Source organism: Narcine bancroftii, chromosome 1, assembly GCF_036971445.1.
Source record: "Narcine bancroftii isolate sNarBan1 chromosome 1, sNarBan1.hap1, whole genome shotgun sequence".
Taxonomy (NCBI): domain Eukaryota; kingdom Metazoa; phylum Chordata; class Chondrichthyes; order Torpediniformes; family Narcinidae; genus Narcine; species Narcine bancroftii.
Window position 1 is genome coordinate 251,613,525 of NC_091469.1, and position 20,688 is coordinate 251,634,212.

General features: G+C 41.4%; 1 protein-coding gene across 4 annotated transcripts in view; it reads left to right on the forward strand.

Moving 5' to 3' along the window:
- chid1 (chitinase domain containing 1) overlaps positions 1 to 20,688 on the forward strand; it is a 98,849-nt gene that overhangs the window by 19,262 nt on the left and 58,899 nt on the right. For all 4 annotated transcript variants that reach the window (XM_069895082.1, XM_069895065.1, XM_069895074.1 and 1 more), the window contains 2 exons: positions 6,847 to 6,891; positions 8,884 to 8,990. In XM_069895082.1, the coding sequence (XP_069751183.1) occupies positions 6,847 to 6,891; positions 8,884 to 8,990 (152 nt within the window). The remainder of the gene's footprint in view (positions 1 to 6,846; positions 6,892 to 8,883; positions 8,991 to 20,688) is intronic.

Genomic DNA, 20,688 nt, shown 5'->3' on the forward strand with positions numbered 1-20,688 from the left:
ACCAACACTGTTTATTTCTGACACCAGAGATTCTCAGTGAGGAACTCTAGAGGTAATCTTTAGAAAGATTGGATTTAATAACTTTGAGCGACGGTTAAAAATACATAACCAATGTTTCAGGCTTGAACCTTTCATCAAGTATGGAAAAATGTCGGCAGGTGTCTGATCAAAAGAGTTGGGGGGATGGGGTGGTCGCAAAGGCAGGAGGTGATAGGGAGGGAGGGGACAGCATTGATCAAGGGGAGGAGGGATGGCTAGGTGAAGGGAAGGCAAAGAGAGGGAGGAGAACTGAAAAGGGGAGGGGAGAGGAACTACACATACCTTGCCTTTCTTGCTGTGCTATCTATAAGCCACTAGATGGTAGAGCAGTGTGGAAGATATTCTGACAATGCTCCAAGACTGGGTGTGCTTGCAGCTCTCTGTCAAACGCCCCTTTCTGTATGGGCATAGTAATACCATGTTTAAAGCACATTTTTAAGCATAAAAGTGGAATATTTTTGTCATTGCTGCATTTCTCATTCTCAATATTTTGCCTATCACATGACCAGTGCCTTTGCTTGTGTCCACACAACCACAGAGTGAAACACAAAAATCTGCAGATGCTGTAATTGTAGTAAAAACACACAGAAATGCTGGAGGAATTCAGTCAGTCTTGCAACATCCATTGGATATAACGATATTTTACTGACATTTCGGCCCTGAGCCCTTATTCAAAGGAATAAGCAAAGAACAGGAAAAGTGGCCACCCATTTCAATTCCCCTGTCCCACTCCCTTGCTGATATGACTGTCTATGGTCTCATGTACTGCCAGTCTGAGGGCACCTGCAAATTGGATGAACAACTCCTCATCTTCCATTTGGGTACCCTTCAACTGGATGGCATTAATATCAACCTCCAGCTTCTGTTAAACCTTCCTTCTTCCCCTGTCACCTTTCTCCCTTATATCTCTCTCTTTTTCTTCTCTCATGCTCTTTTTTTCTCTCTCTCTCTTCCCTCTGTCTCCTTTTCCAGAGCCAAAAACAATTCTCATCTCTCTTCTTATCATACTGAATTAACACCTTTTGTTGGCCTGGTCTCCTCCCCCATCTAGCCTTGTCTTTATTCTAATTCCTTCCTGTTCTTTGCTTATTTGTTGAAGAGCTCAGGCCTGAAATGTCAGTAATATATCTTTACCTTCTATGCCTACTACAAGACCTGAGTTCCTCCAACATTTCTTTGTGTTTTTACTTCAGGACAGAAGCAAGCTCTTTGTCCCTGTGTTGAACTATTATTCTGCCTGGTCCCATTAACCTGGACCATAGTCCTCCATCTCCTTCCCATCCATGGACCTATCCAAATTTCTCTTATTGGGCGAGTGTCAACATCTCTAAGGATCTGTCCTGGGGCCTTCATGTTGATGCAATTACTAAGAAGGCTTGCGAGCAGCTATACTTCATGAGGAGTTTGAGGAAATTTGGTATGCCACCAAAGACTTTTGCAAATTTCTACAGGTGTACCGAGAAGAGCATTCTGACTGGTTGCATCACTGTCTGGTATGGAGGTGCCAATGCACAGGACAAGAAAACAAAAACTACATCATGGGCATCAGTCTCTACTCCATCGAAGATATCTACAAGAGGTAGTGTCTTAAGAAAGCAGCCTCTATCCTTAAGGATCCTCACCACCCAGGCCATGACCTCATCTCAATGCTACCATCAGGAAGAAGGTACAGGAGCCTGAAGATGAACACCCAATGATCTACAAACACTACCTCACTTTCTCTTCTATTTGCACTAATTTATTTATTTTTAAATATAATTTTATAGCAATATTTGCACTCTGGGGAAAAAAAATCTCGACATGTTCATGATAATAAATTCTGATTCTGAACTATATCCTGGTCGGGAGGTTTGCTAATGCTGTTGGTTGGGGGGGGGGGGGGTGGGTGCATAAGTAGAGACAGCTGGATGGGTGTTTGTGTGGAAGGACAGGCAGATTTGGGGCAAATTTGTAGCCATGGAGATGAGTTGCAATGCAACACGGCTACAGAGTCAAGAAAAGTCACAAATACAGGGCTAAAGGTTTTGTATTTAAATGCACATAGCATGAGAAATGAAGTGGATGACCTTGTAGGACACCTGATATTGGCTGTTGTGACTAAAGGGTGGATGTCATTGGGAACTGTATGTCCAAGGATACACAGTGTATTGAAAGGATAGGCAGATAAGCAGAGGGGGCATAGCTCTGTTGGTAAGGAACTTCATTAAATCATTAGAAAGAGGTGACATAGGATCAGAAGGTGTAGAATCATTGTGGGTTGAGTTAAGGAATGGCAAGGGTAAAAAGACACTGTTGGCTGATTTATACAGACCTCCAAACAATAGCTGGGATGTGGACAACAAATTGCAACACCAAATAGAAAAGACGTGTCAGAAGGGCGATGTTATGGTAGTCATGGGGGATTTTAAAATGCAAGAATATGGGAAAACCAGGTTGGGACTGGATTTCACAGAGAATTTGTAGAATGCCTATGGGATGGCTTCTTACAACCACTTGTGGCTGAGCCAACCAGGGAAATGGCAATTCTGGATTGTATATTGTGTAATGAACCAGAGTTGATAAGGGATCCCATGGAAGGCAGTGAGCATAATGAGATAGAATTCGCCCTGCAGTTTGAGAGGGAGAAACTAAAAGTAGAGGTGTCATTATACCAATGGAATAGAGGGGACTACAGAGGTGTGAGAGGGGAACTGGCAAAAGTTCATTGGAAAGGCACACTAGCAGGGAGAGTGGCAGAGCAGCAATGGCTGGAGTTTCTGTGAGAAATAAGGAAAGTGCGGGACAGGTATATTCCAAAAAAGAATGAATATTTGAATGTAAATGTGACACGACTGTGGCTGACAAGAAAAGTCAAAGCCAAAGTAAAGGAAAAAGATGGGGTGAACGAGGAAGCAATTTAGTGGGAAGATAGAGGATTGGGAAGCTTTTAAATGCACACATAAGGCAACTAAAAAAGTAATTAGGGAGGTAAAGATAAACTTTGAAAGGAGGCTAGCAAATAATATCAAAAAAGATACGAAAAGATTTTTTAAAGTTTATTAAGATTAAAAAAAGAGGCAAAAGTAAATATTAGGACCAATAGAAAATGACAGTGGAGAAATTCTAATAGACAAGGCAGAGAAACTGAATGAGTATTTTGCATCAGTCTTCACTGTGGAAGACATTAGCAGAATACTGGACTTTCAAGGTGTCAGGGAAGAGAGGTGATCATCAGCGAGAAGGAGCTCAGGAAAATGGAAGAGCTAAGCATAGATAAGTCTCCTGGATGAAATGGAATGCACAGCCAGGTTCTGATGAGGGGAATGGGCAAGGAAGTGGCAAATGATGCATCCAATTAACCTAAAACCCCCCCAGTTTATTTTTTTGAACAGTGGGAGGAAACCCACACAAACACGGGGAGAAAATACAAACTCCTTACAGACAGTGCAGCATTCAAACCCCAGTGCCAATCACTGACGTTGTAACAGTGTTGAGCTAACTGCTACGCTAACCATGCGGCCTAATTATTTTCAGAGATGTTTTTGATGCTTGCTTGAATTCTGGGAATTGAGAATTTCACTGTACTATGTTGGAAAGTGTACAGTCATGCACTTTGACAGAAGGAATAAAAGGGCAGACTATTATCTGGATGGGGAGGAAATTCAAAATCAGAGAGTTGGGAGTTCTCATGCAGGATACGCTAAAGGTTAACCTCTAGGTTGAATCGGTGGTGAAGAAGGCAAATGCAATTTTTTAAAAATGATATTCCCCGGGTCTACCCAGAAGGATCTCACCTTTGTACATAGCCAGGTGCAGTGGAAAAAGGTTCCAACCTCTACACTGCATCTGAAACACATATCTGGAATTTTTGATGATGTGATTTTTGTGGTATGAGGTACAACTGATGCAGGAAATTGTACTGCATCAGCATGTATCTAGCATTAACAATCACTGGCATGCTGTTTAGACATCATATTAAAGGATATCATTAAAAAAAATTGCAAAAGTGGAGTTTCCACAAGACCCAGAATTATTCCTTCTGGTTGATATTAGTGAAGTATAGTTTAGATTATCCTAACACCAAATTCAATTTGTGAAGATAGCTTTGTCGGTAACCAGGAAGTGGATAACAGTTGTGTGGAAGTCCAACTCTCAACCTTGTATTAAATGGTATGGAAATGCAAACTTGCATTCATATGCACAAATATGATCTATAACCCCTCTCCCCTTGCTTAAGAAATGAGTCAAGATACAAACCATCCTGTCAGATAAATAAAGACCGAATTAAAGTTGTACAGATGACGTGTTTTAAATTTTTTTCCTTTGCCTTTAATATACAGGCAAGGGTGGGAATACTGTACTCTATATTATATTGTTTGTATATATTTGCTTGAGTCTTTAGAAATAAAATATTCAAAAAAATGAAGGCGGATGCAATGTTGGCATTCATATCCAGAGGAATAGGATATAAGAGCAGGGATGTGATGTGGAGGCTTTATAAGGCACTGATTGGGCCACATGGAGTACGGGATATAGTTTTGTGCTCCTTATTTAAGGAAGGATGTGCTGGCATTGGGAAGATGTACAAGAATAATTCCTAGAATGAGGAGATATGAGGAATGTTTGACAGCTCTCGGACAAAACTCCTTGGAGTTCAGAAGAATGAGGGGGGACCTCATAGAAGCATTTCAAATGTTGGAAGGCCTGGACAGGGTAGAGGTGGCAAAGTTGTTTCCCATAGTAGGGGAGTCGAGGACAAGTGGGCACAACTTCTGGATTGAAGGGCACTTATTTAAGAGGTGTGGATGAATTTCTTTAGCCAGAGATTCGTGAACCTTTGGAATTTGCTGCCACAAGCAGCTATGGAGGCCAGGCTATTAGGTGTCTTTAAGGCAGAGACTGCTAGGTATCTGATTAGTCAGGGTATCAAAGGTTAAGGGGAGAAGGCAAGGGACTGTGGCTGTGTTGGAAAATGGATCAGCTCATGATGGAATGGCACCCAGATACCACAATCTAATGGACTCGACGGGTCCCAGTATCTTGTGGTTTAAATGTCAAAATTGAGCCCTCATTCACCACTTCAACTGGCAGCTTTTTCCACGCTCTTGCCATACTCTGTGTGAAGGTCCCCGAATATTCCATCTAAACATCTCAATTTTTACCATTAACCCAGTGGTTCTCACCCTTTTCCTTTCCACTCACATCCCACTTTAAGTAATCCCTATGCCATCGGTGTTCTGTGATTGGTAAAGGATTGCTTAAGGTGGGAAAGGAAGGTTGAGAATCACTGCTCTAGACCCAATTGTTACTGAAATACTTTGCTTTGAGAAAAATTGTCATTGGCCCATTTCCTTTTGGGGTTCTGAAACTGTGTACATAACGAGTCAATTAAGTATGATTAAAATAGTGGTTTTCAAACTTTTTCTTTCCACCCACATACAAGCAATCCCTTACTAATCACAGAGCACCGATGGCCTAGGGAATACTTAAATGGGATGTGAATGGAAAGGAAAAGGTGTAGAACCACTGCCTTAACCTATACCATGTAATTTTTGTCTCAACCAACCTTAGTAGTAAAAGCAACCAGTATGTCCTCATCACAGACTCTTTTAATCCGGCATGTTCAGGACTTTGGGGCCAGAAGAGCAGTGTTCCAAACTAGTAAGTTGCTCAAATTTACTTTCAGCATAAAATTTTTATGATCCTATCCAACAGAACCAGAAATGTTCCTGTGAACCCAGTAGGTTTCGAGGGAGCATGTGGGGAAACAGCCAAACGACTTTCAAGGGAGCACCATGAGTAGAAGCAGATTGCATTGAAAGGAATTGAGGGAACCAGTATCCCAGAATATGGAGAGGAGCAGGAGCTATACCCTCAGGAAGTCTGAGTTGTTGAAGTTCTACTGAATGTGGAGAGACTGTGGAAGAGGTGTTAAAAGTGGTGCTGGAGAGTGTTTCATTCATGCTCAGATTAACACAGGAAAAATAACCATAATTATGATAAAGGGAAGGGAAGGATATATCATTTTCCCTTGCTAATTACAAATTCTGTGTGTGGTTTATTGGATTGACATCTTTAATGAATGAACTCACACTGCTGATTCACTCCTTTCGACGAGGCCCATCCTTGAACAACAAGCCCTGATGTTGACAAGGCGGGTCATATTTGAACGGTGTGGCTGGTGAATTTTGTTTCTCCACTGTTTCACTTTCTTTGTCTCACTTTTGATGGGTCAATGATGACTGCTGCTGAGTAAGCGGAATTTAGCATGTGCCTCTAAATGGGGCTCGGATAATGCACACCACTTAGAAAACTTGCAATTAGGAATTTGCTCCATTGAAAGTAGGAGCATGGTCCCTTTAAGAGGAAAAGTTGGTCACACAAATGGGTTTCCCAGCATCAGTTGGTTACGTGACAATCGTCTTTCATTGTCGTCCTGTTTACACAACTGAAAATCTTACCAATAATCATATATTAATTCAAAGGGAACATCAGGGGCAACTTCTTCAGGCAGAGTGTGGAATGAGCTGCCAGCTGAAGTGGTGAACGTGGGCTCGATTCTGACATTTAAGAAAGATTTGAATAGGTACATGGATGAGAGAGATATAGAGGGCAATGGTCTGGGTGCAGGTCAGTGAGATGTGGCAGCATAATAGTTCGGTACAGATGAGATGGATCCAAGGACCTGTTTCTGTGCTGTAGTATTCTATGGTTCTTTGTGTTTATAGCTTTGTTCCCTGAATGAAGAGGTTTGGTCCACAAGACTGAACCTGCAAGAGTACTTGTATTCTGCACATCACTAACTGTACTCTTGTTATCCATAACTAGGATGGATGAAGAAGATGAGGGAAGAATTCAAGGCAGTTGGAATTGGTGAGTAGTCTGTTATGCATCATTCCTAATGTTATTGCACGTTAATACAGTGGAGTAATGCAGGTGTTCAACTCCAGTCTCCTGTGGTGTCCCTCTCACCCCTTGGAGAGGGACAGGGCATTAACCACTCACCCCTTTGGGTGGGGTGGGGCATTAACCTCATCCCTCTGGGTGGGATAGGGCATTAACCTCTCACCCCTCTGGGTGGGATAAGGTATTACTTCACCCTTCAGAGAGGGATGGGACGTTAACCTCTCACCCCTCACAGATGGATGGGGCATTGACCTCTCGTGCCTTGGGGTGGAATGGGGTATTAATCTCACTCTTCTGGGTAGGATGGAGCATTAACCTCACCCCTCAGGAAGTGATGGGGCATTGACCTCTAAACCACTTGGGGTGGGATGGGTCATTAACCTTGCACCCCTTTAACAAGGTCTCTTTCATGAGGAGCCATCAGGCTGCAAAGGGTTGGTCCGGAGGGCCTGTGGAATTTGAGTGCAAGACACATTGGCCAGGCTGAGAACCATCCAGACTGACCGTAGTCCTGCTAATACAGCTGGTAGGTCTGGGAGGCCAGTGTCTAAGGCAATTACTGAGTCAATAAGACAAATGAAGAACTTACTGGTGCCCTGTGTACATTTGTTGTGTACATCAAAAATGGTGCACTGCTTAAGCTGAAATAGAACTAATTTGTTCACACTTCTTGGTATCTGAGTAGCTGCTTGAATTTTGACTAATTTGTCATTTGCCTTTCCTGGAGCAACTTCCATTATCACCTTCTCTAATCAGATTCCAGAACCGGTAGCTATTGCCTCCATATCACTCCTCCTCCACTCTGCCATATATGGCTTGTCTTCCCTCCCTGAACCTACTCACCCCTCCTATTGCTTGTTTTTTCCTCTTACCTCTCTGTCTGGCACCTGTCAATCATCTGCCTTTGCTTGTCCATCATCCTTCACGCCTCTCTAATTTGACACTCCCACTCTCCCCTCATTATCCTACCCACCTCCCCTCTGCGTTCTCAGCCTTCATGATGGGTTCCAGCCTGAAGCGTCGATCGTTCTTTCCCACCCACGGATGCTGCACGACCTGCTGAACTCCTCCAGCAAATTTCTTTTTGCTTAAGGAAGTTTAACTCTTTCCCATTACATCGAGATTTTTCCCTTTCTTTGGGTGTAAGACTCCTAGTTGATAACCTTAATGTTGCAATGCCCAAAATATGCAGAGAGGGTTTCAATGAAAATCTAAAGACCAACCAGGCTTTACTACCTCCTTTTCCACTGAAACTGTTTTACTTGTGGGGCTAATGCTCAGATTGAATGATTTTTGGCCTTGGGATCTCTTCCCAACTAGAACCTCCAAATGTACCTTCCCATATGCTATTGAGATGCTCTGCCCACAGAGATCTGGTTCACCATCTCTTTCAGCACCCATGCTCTAGTGAGTTTAAATTGATTAAAAAACTTGCCTCACATTTTTTAAACTTTCCTCCTCTCACTTCAAATGCATATCCTTTAGTATTTGTATTTTTACCTTTGGGGATGGGATGGGGAAAGATCTTGCCCTATTTACATTGTGCTTTACTTTGGAACAGGGAAAGACAGAAGGTCGTGTAAAGTCTCTGGAGTTCAAATGTCCAATACTAAAAACAGATCCATCCGTCTGTTGAATATCAGCCCTAGGCAATCCATTACATACACCCAAAGCCCCTCATTGTAAATCTGCCCACTGTCCTCCTGCTTAGCTCATTTCACTAAGATGAATGTTTGCTGCACTTTGACTACATTCTTAAGGAAATGAACAAACTGAACCTTGATAACGTTTAAATATATCTCCTCTTCTGAAGGGCCTGTTGTGCTGTATCTTTAAAATAAAAATTAAATGAAGATTTGCTTTCCATTCCTGGCTCTTTGACCACTCTGTGACCTGCACCATTTCTGAGGGCTGTTTCAGCTCTAACTTTGCATTATTGTTTGACCACTTTCTCTGCAGTTCCCCGGGTTCTGTTTGATGGTTGGACCTACCACGATTACGACAAGGTTTTCAGCAGCGAGGATGAGGTGGAGGAGCTGGCGGATGCCTTGGTGCAGACAGCGAAGGTCTGTCAGTCTCTTCTGTTTATGAGCTACCTTGGGAGAAATCCCAGAGGAATCTTCCCTCCTGCCTGAGGAGCGTGTCGTCTCCTTATATGTGTAGTGAATGCTTGCAAGTTTGAGACACTTTGAGGCAGCTCATGATGCCTGACGATGGGTTACCTCCTAAAGTACCAATAAGGGACTGGCCCTGCAGCCCACAATTCCTCAGCTTGGCACTCAGGGCAGCAGTGAGCTGGGACAGGCCACACCTAAACTTGATATCGATGTCTGGGTTTAGAAGGTCCAAGGTACTTGGACCAAGGGGGATCACTGGCTCAACTCTCCTGCAGTTCACTTCTTTACTCTCTCCACCAGACTTCCTAGTTGTCCCATATAGATGGAAGGGTTTTACAGTCTGCCAACCTTCCTTTATCTCTCTACTTTTATTCTATTCAAAGTTGTCACTGCATTAAAATGTGAGGGGAAGCAGTTTCACAATGACTTTCAAAGGTTAAATAACCCCCATTTCCAATTCCAGTTACTCTTTCTTCCCTCCCTTGAACACTAGCTAAAGTGTGTTCTAAAGTGTGATCCTCCAATTGGACACAGTGCCTGAGCTGAAATTCAATTAATGTTTTATGAATGATTGGCATAGCTACATTTGTCCTTGCTGCCCATTAATGAAGCAATAGTTCCCTTCTGATATTTTATCAGCATTTTCAGCTATGCCACAGTCAACAATTGGGTTTTTTTCTGCTATCTGTGAAAATTGTTCTATTTAGATTGTGTTGTCTCATTCATTCTATCAAAACCTGTTACTTTAGTTAAGGTAGGCAGCACAATTAGCAGAGCAATTAAATCGGGTTTGAATCTGGTGCTGTCTGTAAGGAGTTTGTATGTTCCCCCTGTGATTGCATGGGTTACCTCCCACCTCCCAAAATGTACAGGGTTATAGGTTATTTAGGTTGTAAATGGCTGGGTTTGGCTTCTACTGTGCGGTAAATAAAATGTAAATGTACACACCAATTCATTGACCCACGATGGACATCTGCCACCTTCTGCTCATTGTGCATAATGAGTATTCGGTGACTTTTACCAGGCATGTCTCAAGAAAACCTGCCCAATTACCACCAGCCTGTAACCTGCTGTATCAGAAGTCCCAACACACTTGATCACTGCCACACCAGTAGAAGGAAGGCCTGTCATTCTTCCCCAAAACTGCATTTTGGCAAGTTACAGACTTTATCAAAACAGCTGTCGATGTGTTGTCCACTTCAAATCATTCAGGGTTTTCCCCAATCAGAAGCCCTGGATGAACAATGAAATCCAGAACTTGCTGAAATCACAGGCATTTAGTCAGAAGATCCAGAAGGAGCAGGAGTGAACTATGAAAAGCCATCTCCTGGGTGAAGTCGAGATTCCGGACAAGAATGGAAACAATGAAGGATGCCCGATAGCTGTGACAGGGCCTAAATGAGATAACCTGCTACAAAGCCAAATATGGTGCAGTAGGAGACAGCAAAGTTTTACTACCGGCATGTTTGGCATAGCGGTTAGCACAACACCTTTATAGGGCCAGTGATCAGGACCGGACCAGAGTTTGAATCCCACCCTGTTCGTATGTTCTCCCTATGTCTGCATGGGTTTTCTCCAGGGACTCTGGTTTTCTCCCACCCATCAAAAACGTACCAAGGTGTTTGTTAATATGGTGTAAAATGGACAGCATGGACTCATAGGGGTGAATTGGCCTGTTACAGTGCTGTATGTCTAATTTTAAAGAAAATTAAAAAATTATCAGAATAACTTAATGCCTTCTACGCCCAATCTGATCATCAGAACAAGGCAGGTGTGGTACCCACCTGTTTCAAATCGACCTCAATCGTACCTGTGCCAAGAAGAGTGTGGTAACCTGCCTCACATCCACAGTGATGAAATGTTTTGAGAGACTGGTGTGGAAACATATCAGCTCCTGTCTCAGCAATGACATGGATCCATTCCAATTTGCCTACCACAGCAACAGGTTTATGGCTAATGCCATCTCACTGGCTCAACACAAAGCTCTGAAGCACCTGGACAGCAAAGATGCAGCCATCAAGATGTTCTTTATTAACTACAGTTTGGCATTCAACACCTTCAAACTGATCAGCAAACCAAGACCTGGGGCTCAATATCCCACAGTCCAATTGGATCCTGAATTTCCTCACCTCAAGACCACAGTCAGTAAGAATTAGTAAGAGCATCTCTTCGACAATCTCCATCAGTATCGGAGTACCACAGGCCTGCATTCTTAGCCCCCTGTTCTACTCTCTTTACATCTACAACTGTGTGGCTCAGTAAAACAACAAGATTTACAAATTAGCTGATGATATCACAGAAGTAAGCTGTATTAAAAGTAGAGGAGGGGGGGGGGTTGAGTCACTATGCAGGAGGGAGATTGAAAACTTGGCTGAATGGTGCATCAACAACAACATCACATTTAATGTCACCAAAACCAAGTTGCTGTTTGTGGAGTTTAGGAAGGGAAAAGCAGAGGTGTACGATCCAGTGATCATTGGGGGATCAGAAGTGGAGAGGGTAAGTAAATTTAAATTACTGGGAGTCACTATCTCGGAGTACCTTTCCTAGGCCCAACACACGAATGGCATTGTGAAGAAAACACGTCAGTGCCTCTACTTCCTCTGTTTGCAGAGGTTTGGTATGGCAAAAAAAAACCTTGGCAAACTTCTACAGGTGTGTAGTGGAGAGTGTGCTGATCAGTTGCATCACCATCTGGTGTGGGGGCAACAATACCTCTGAGTGGAAAGCCTTGCAAAAGGTAGTGGACACAGCCCAGAACATCACAGGCAAAGCACTCCCCTCCATCGTGAAAATCTACACCTCTATTATATCACCTCTCATCACTTATCGCTCCAAAAGGAAAAGCACTAGGTCTGTCAACTTTGCTTCATATGACAATCCAGTTAACATTTCAAGTTGCTTGCAGCACTGAGACCTGGCTAACAGAGAACAGAATGGAGACAGTGATCTGACCAGAGGGTTTTGTAACAACTACTTTGGAAGAGTTACTAAATGAAATCACATACACAAGGATAGTCAGCAAAGACTATTTATTCAAATTTTCTTCCTCCCTTTATATCCCTTCTGGTCTGGGTCCCACGAGACCGGGAGTGACGTCACCACATGACTGCCACTAATCTGCGGGGATCGTGTGTAAAGTAAACACTATGGGAGCCCCGCGTCCTCTAGAAAGAGGCAAAACGACTCAGTTTGGAATGGGTTTCCTTACTGCAATGTTGTGTCGAAGCAGGAGTTGGATGAGAAGTGAACATCACCTGGAACTGAGAGAACTGAACCATGAATCATCTCTGCTTATTATGCTGGCCTGTTTTCCTTTTGGACAGTGCACATTCCCTGCAGAATCCACAGCAACTCATCAATCCAATTGGGCCAGATGACTCGGGCTTTGAGTGCAGTCTTGAGTTGCTAGTGGAAACGTTCCACAAAACCATTGGACTGCAGGTGGTACGCTGTGACGTGATGTAGTTGTGTGCCGCAAAAACGCAGAAGGGCAGTCCATAACGCAAAGGTGAATTGCTCTCCACGGTCTGAAGTGCCATGTGTGGGAACTCCGAATCTGGAGATCCAATTGGCCATGAACGCTCTGGCGCGTGTCTCAGTGTCGCTGGATGGCAATGGGATGGCTTCTGGCCATTGCGCCAATTGGTCCATGACTGTCAGGATGTACCTCATTCTGAGACACTGGCAATAGTCCGACCAAGTCTATGTGCACATGTTCAAAATGCCAGCGTACTGCCAGGAAAGGCTAGAGAGGCGTCTTGGTGTACCGTTGAATTTTGGAAGTTTGGCAGTGGGTACATGTCTGGGCCCACTGCGCAATATCTTTTCTTACATATACTTAGTTGCCATGAGCTTGACCGTTACTCTGATAGAGGGTTGAGACAAGTTGTGAACTTCAAAAAGATGTAATCTCCAAGACACTGAATCTACTGGCCTGGGGTAGCCCAAAGATATGTCACAAAGCAGAGTTGGACTGCCTGGTTGTGGTGTCACCTGCTGTATGTCCAGGTTCGTAATGATAGTACTGCATGCCTGAAGATCGAGATCCATGGCCTGTGCACTGGCTAAGTCAAAGGTATCAACGCCACCCTGGATATGATGCACTGTTGGTCAGCAACCAGATTGTTTTTCCCTGAGACGTGACGCAAATCCATTGTGAATTCAGAAATGTATGACAAGTGGTATTGCTTCCTGGCTATCCATGGGCCTGATATTTTGCAAAAGGGAAAGATGAGTGGTTTATGGTCCGTGAAAGCAGTGAAATGGCGGCTCTCCAAAACGTATCGGAAGTGTCATCTGGCCAGGTACAACACCAACAGCTCTTGATCAAAGGTGCTGTATTTCATTTCCGATAGCCATAGGTGGCGGTGAAAGAAAGCCAGAGGTTGGCAATGGCCAAGAACTGAGCCCACCGCTGTATCTGAGGCATCAGTGGTGAGTTCCAGGGCGGCAGTAGGATTAGGATGCGCAAGCATTGCTGTGTTGGCCAGAGCATCTTTGGCAGTTGTGAACGCAAGCTCTGCCTTTGTGGTGAGGAGCTGAAATGGTGATAGAAATTCTCAATGCCCAAGAACTTCTGCAGTCCTTTAACTGTGATAGATTTGGGAAAGGCATGGACTGCGTCCACTTTGGTGGATTAGGGAAAGACACCTTCAGCCGTGATCTTGTGCCCCAGGAAATCACCAGACTGGCAAGTTCAAATTCATCCAGCCATTGGAACAGGTTATGTAAGTGCAGGGGCTGATCTTGTTCATTATGACTGGCAATGAGGATGTCATCTAAGTAGATATAAGCGAATTCTAAATCCCTGCCCAAAGTGTCCATAAGCCACTGGAATGTTTGAGTGGCATTCTTCAACCCAAATGGCATCCTGAGGAATTCAAGCAGTCCAAAAGGAGTAATAATTGCTGTTCTGGGAATGTCATCCGCATAGACTAGGATTTGATGATATCCCTTTTTTAAAATTTTTTATTTTTCACACTATAAACCATATTGACCAAGATACATACAGACATTTTTCTTCTTAAATATATACAGTGTCGTTTTTTTTCCCCTTTTTCCCCCTCCCTTCCCTCCCTCCCTCACCCCCTTCCCCATTTATTTGAAGTTCAATCCATAAGATACATTAAACCCGTTAAATAATGTTGTCACTTAATAAAAATAAACAAGAAATTTTACTGAGTCAGTTCTTTTCGTTGTCTTCTCCTTCTGTCATTTTAGGTGGTGGAAGTCCATGGTAGGATTCCTCTATTGTGTTTCATGTATGGCACCCATACTTGTTCAAATATTGTAATGTTATTTCTTAAATTATATGTTATTTTTTCTAATTGAATACATTTATTCATTTCTATATACCATTGTTGTATTTCAAGTTGTCTTCTAATTTCCAGGTTGACATAATACATTTTTTTGCTACAGCTAGGGCTATCATAACAAATCTTTTTTGTGCTCCATCCAAATCGAGTCCAAATTCTTTGTTTCTTATATTACGTAGGAAGAAGATCTCTGGGTTTTTTGGTATATTGCTTTTTGTGATTTTATTTAATATCTGGTTTAGATCTTCCCAAAATTTTTCCACTTTCTCACATGTCCAAATTGCATGAATTGTTGTTCCCGTTTCCTTTTTACAGCGAAAACATCTGTCTGATACTGTTGGGTCCCATTTATTTAACTTTTGAGATGTGATGTATAGCCTGTGTATCCAGTTATATTGTATCATGCGAAACCTCGTGTTAATTGTATTTCTCATCGTTCCGGAGCATAGCTTCTCCCATGTTTCATTCTTTATCTTTATGTTTAGATCTTGTTCCCATTTTTGTTTAGGTTTACCATTTGTTTCCTTGTTCTCCTTTTCTTGCAGTTTGATATACATGTTTGTTACAAATTTTTAAATTATCATTGTGTCTGTAATCACATATTCAAAATTGCTTCCCATAGTATAAATTTATCTTTCACTGATTCCGTATTTATTTCAAAGTACATTTTAATTTGTTGTTCAATGAATTCTCTAAAATCCTGCCTTTTATGTAGCATGGAGTTTAATCTCCATCTATACATTCGGTGGGATGTCCTCTAACTCTATTGTCAATAACAGGGGTGAGTGGTCCGATAATAGTCTAGCTTTATATTCCGTTTTCCTAACTCTCTCTTGTATGCGAGCTGATAACAGGAATAGGTCTATTCTTGAGTATGTTTTATGTCTACCCGAATAATATGAATATTCCTTTTCCTTTGGGTGTTGTTTCCTCCATATATCCAAAAGTTGCATTTCTTGCATCGATTTAATTATAAATTTGGTTACTTTGTTCTTTCTGTTAATTTTTTTCCCATTTTTATCCATGTTTGAATCCAAATTAAGTTTGAAATCCCCTCCTATTAGTATGTTCCCTTGCGTGTCTGCTATCTTCAAAAAGATATCTTGTATAAATTTTTGATCTTCTTCATTAGGTGAATATACATTGAGTAAATTCCAAAATTCTGAATATATTTGTCATTTTATCATTACATATCTCCCTGCTGGATCTATTATTTCCTCTTCTATTTTGATTGGTACATTTTTATTGATTAATATAGCTACTCCTCTGGCTTTTGAATTATATGATGCTGCTGTTACATGTCCTATCCAATCTCTCTTTAATTTCTTGTGTTCCACTTCAGTTAGATGTGTTTCTTGTACGAATGCTGTATCAATTTTTTCTTTTTTCAGTAAATTTAACAGTTTCTTCCTTTTGATTTGGTTATGTATTCCATTAATATTTAAAGTCATATAGTTCAATATAGTCATTTCATACTTTGTTCATCTTTCATTTCCGTTTCCTCTTCACCACCTTCCCTTCTTATCCATTTCTGCTTTCTTTTTTTGAACACATTATAAGACAACATTTCTAAAACATAAAATATTTCCACTATTCTCATATCTAAAATTCCTTTAACCCCAATAGTCCCTCCCCTTTCTGAGTTGCCCTTTGTCCCTTGTCGGGCAACCACATCTCCCCTCTCCATTTGGATTTGCGAATCCGCTCGCAAGTGTCAACTGATTTCGCAGTGACTGTTATTCTTCCCCACCCAGCCCCTGCAGAAAAGATTTTAATCTTCATATATAACAAAGGTCACTCTCTTAATTCCCTCCTTACTTCCTTTCTTCCCTTTCTTTCCCTTCTTAGTTCCTACCTATACTCTTTTTTATATATACATATATATATATATATATATACACACATACGACATACGTATAGACACATACATATAGTTTGTTGTCATTTTTGTTCTTGTTACATCTCTTCATCTCTCTGTCTGTTTTGTAGTTGTTCTGCAAATTTTCGTGCTTCTTCCGGATCCGAGAATAGTTTGCTTTGCTGCCCCGGAATAACTATTTTAAGTACCACTGGGTATTTTAACATAAATTTATAACCTTTTTTCCATAGGGTCGTTTTTGCTGCATTGAACTCCTTCCTCTTCTTCAGGAGTTCAAAACTTGTATCTGGATAGAAAAAATTTTTTGACCCTTATATTCCAGTGGTTTTTTGTCTTCTCTTATTTTTTTCATTGCCTTCTCCAATATATTTTCTCTTGTTGTATATCTTAGGAATTTTACTAGAATGGATCTTGCTTTTTGTTGTTATTGTGGTTTAGGGGCTAATGTTCTGTGTGCCCTTTCTATTTCCATTTCTTCCTGTAATTCTGGTCTTCCTAGGATCCTGGGGATCCATTCTTTTATAAATTCTCTCATATTCTTGCCTTCTTCATCTTCCTTAAGGCCCACTATCTTTATATTGTTTCTTCTATTATAATTTTCCATTATATCTATCTTCTGAGCTAACAGCTCTTGTGTCTCTTTAAGTTTTTAATAAGATTCTTCTAATTTCTTTTTTGGCGGGCCTGAGGTGTCAATGTATTGGGACACACGATGGGCCGTTGTAGAGGAATTGAAATTAAGAGAGAGCGCACAAGGAAATACATTGAGCAGGGCAGCATAGGTGCCCATAGGTCTTTCTGTAGGGTGTGCACCTCGAGCTGGGAAACTCGCCCTTTGCTGCATAACAAAGGGTATATTTGGAAAGTGGTGGCATTGACTAACTTTCTCCACTTAACATGGATTGGAAGATCATGGGATCGTAAGAAATCTGCACTCAAAATGGGCTGCGCGATGGAAGCCAAAATACAATCCCAATGGAATGTCATCTCTCCTATCCTAATCATGACACGTTGCATGGCAAAGCTGGGAATGGAAGTCCCATTTGTGGCTTGAAGAGCAAGGTCCTGTCGCTTATGTGTCCTCTCAAACAATGTTGGTGGGAGCAAGCTGAGCTCAGTGCCTGTGTCTACAAGAAACTTGCATTTACAAGTGTCATCGTGAAGATAGAGGAGGTCAGTAGTTGTGTCAGCTGCTGAGGCCAGTATTGGCAGCTGGCTCTGTTGTTTCCTGACACGTATTTGTGGTAACTACACGGGGGCATGCATCTACGGCTATGTTTCCCCCCACCGGCGATGGTAAAAGCACCATTCTCGGCACTCGTCAGTACATTCTCCCTTTTTGTTTGAACCACAGACACAGGCGGCGTACAGGACATCGGAGATGTATCTGCCGAGAATACAGGCAGTATGTGGGCAGACTCTTGCATTGGCGCATGATAGAGTCTGTCAGCCTCCTGGGCCACGTCATGGGGATGGCAGAAATCCATGTTTGCTATTGGTATGGAGATATGACCCAGGAGCTTCGAGAGGAATGAAGTCTTGGAAAGTAAGCAATTAGAATGACACGAGCATCTCATTCATCATATCAGACAGATTCCTGTCACCTAGCCCCTCCATATTCAAAAGCCGCATGTCCCACTTGTGCTTGGTTAATTCCAGTGTGTCCAGGAGGAACTGGCGGAACCTGGTGTATTGGATGTCTGCTGGGGGTTGTGCAATAAATTCACTCACTTTAGCTGCTGTATCGCTGTCCAATGCTCTGACAACGTGCCAAAACCTCGTGTCCTCAGCCATTATGCCACAAAGACAAAACTAGGTTTTAGCCTGGTTAAGTCATACCTGAGGTTGGTGGGTCCTGAAAAGGGGCAAGTGAACTCCCACCGCGTTAACTGTAGCTGTGGCAGATTCAAGCTTCGGCTGAATCTTGCCGTCGGGTTACCAATTGGGAATGGAAGTCCCATTAGCTCTGGTAGAGCTACTAAATGAATACACATGCACAGAGTTAGTCAGCAAAGACTGTTTATTCAAATTTGCTTCCTTCTTTTATATCCCTCCTGGTCCAGGCCCCACGAGACTGGGAGTGATGTCACAACATGCCTGCCACTAATCTGCGGGCTCGTGTGTTTAAAGTAAACACGATGGGAGCTCCGCACCCTCTAGAGTCACAATCGTCCAGTTTGCCGCAACTCGGCTCGCATTGCCGTGTGCACATAGTTCCTCTCCCAGGTGAGGGAGCAACGACCTGGCCCGTGCCTTTACTCGTCTGCTCAGCAAGCCGCCCCGGCGACGGTTTGCAACACTGTGCTCAGCCAGCTACAGTTTCGCCATTCACAGACTGGACAAGAACTCAGATTCTGGCAAAGTGAAAGGGACGGTGCGCGCTTTTTAGTTAATATCTGCTGGTGCCAAACATTTGGTTTATGTCAACCTCCTGTTCCATGGAAAGGGAAATAATAAACATAGAAAAAAAATTAGCAATAAAGGAAGATACAACCAAAAGAAGAGAATTGGCGGATAAAAAAATAAAATATGAAACATTACAAACATATAAGGTGGAGAAGAATATAATGAAGACAAAACAGAAATATTATGAACTAGGTGAAAAAACACACAAAATCTTAGCATGGCAGCTTAAGACAGAGCAAACTAAGAAAATGGTATTGGCAACAAGGAAAAAAGACAAACAAATTACATATAATCCAAAAGAAATTAAGGAAAACTTCAGAGAATTCTATGAACAATTATATCGAACTGAAAACGAAGGGAAAGAAGGGAAAATAGATGAATTTTTGAGTAAAATTGAACTACCAAAACTACAAATAGAGGAACAAAATAAATTAACAGAACCATTTGGAACAGTAGAAATACAAGAGATAATAAAAAATTTACCAAATAATAAGACACCAGGAGAGGATGGACTCCCAATAGAATTCTACAAAACATTTAAAGATCTAATAATACCGCCCCTCCTGGATGTAATCAACCAGATTGATGAGACACAAAACTTACCAGATTCATGTAAAACAGCAATAATTACAGTGATACTAAAACAAGGGAAAGATCCACTCTCACCAGCGTCATATAGACCAATATCTCTGCTAAACACAGATTATAAGATAATAGCTAAACTATTAGCAAACAGATTAGCAGAACAGGTACCGAAAATGGTAAATTTAGACCAAACTGGATTTATCAAAAAAAGACGCACAACAGACAATATTTGTAAATTTATTAACTTAATTCATGCAGTAGAAGGAAATAAAGCACCGGCAGTAGCAGTTGCTTTAGACGCAGAGAAGGCCTTCGACAGAGTAGAATGGAATTACTTGTTCAAAGTATTGCAAAAATTCAGTTTACCGGAGAAGTATATTAATTGGATTAAAGCATTATATAAGGGACCGTTAGCGAAAGTGACAGTAAATGGACATGTATCAAAGCAATTTAACTTAAGTAGGTCAACGCGGCAGGGATGCCCACTATCACCATTATTGTTTGCGCTAGCTATAGAACCACTAGCAGAATCGATAAGAATAGATAATAATATAAAAGGAATAAAAATAAAAGACAGGGAATATAAAATCAGTCTATTTGCGGATGATGTGATAGTGTTCTTAACAGAACCAGAACTATCAATAAAAGAACTATATAAGAAATTGAAGGAATATGGAGAAGTGTCGGGATACAAGATAAACGTAAATAAAAGTGAAGCAATGCCTATGAATAACGCGGATTTCTCAAAATTTAAGGAGGAATCCCCATTCAGATGGCAAATGCAGGCAATAAGATACCTAGGTGTGCAAATAAACAAAAATCTAGGCCAATTATATAAACTCAATTACAATCCACTAATGAAAAAATTACAGGACGATTTAGAGCATTGGAAAGAGCTACCACTAACACTGATAGGAAGGATAAACTGTATTAAAATGAACATTTTTCCAAGGATACTATACTTATTTCAGGCATTGCCAATACAACTGACAGAAAAATTCTTCAAAGAGTTAAAGAAAATAATAAGGAGATTTTTATGGAGAGGGGGGAAACCGAGGATAGCACTAGATAAATTAACAGAATGGTATAAACAAGGAGGCTTACAATTGCCAAACTTCAAAAATTATTATAGAGCCGCACAATTAAGATACCTATCAGATTTTTATCAAACAAGGGAAAAACCAGACTGGACGAGACTAGAATTAGATAAAATAGGGGAAAAGATACCTGAACACATATTATATAAATGGGACAAAAAATTGGTACAACATAGAACTTCTCCAGTATTACACCATCTCCTCAATATATGGAAGAAGATTCATGTAGAAAGAAATAAAACAAATTATCAAATACCAAAACTAATATTGACGCAAAATAAGCTACTCCCTTTTACAATAGACAACCTTTCCTTTAGAAAATGGGAAAAAAAAGGGATTAAAAGAATAGAAAATTGTTTTTC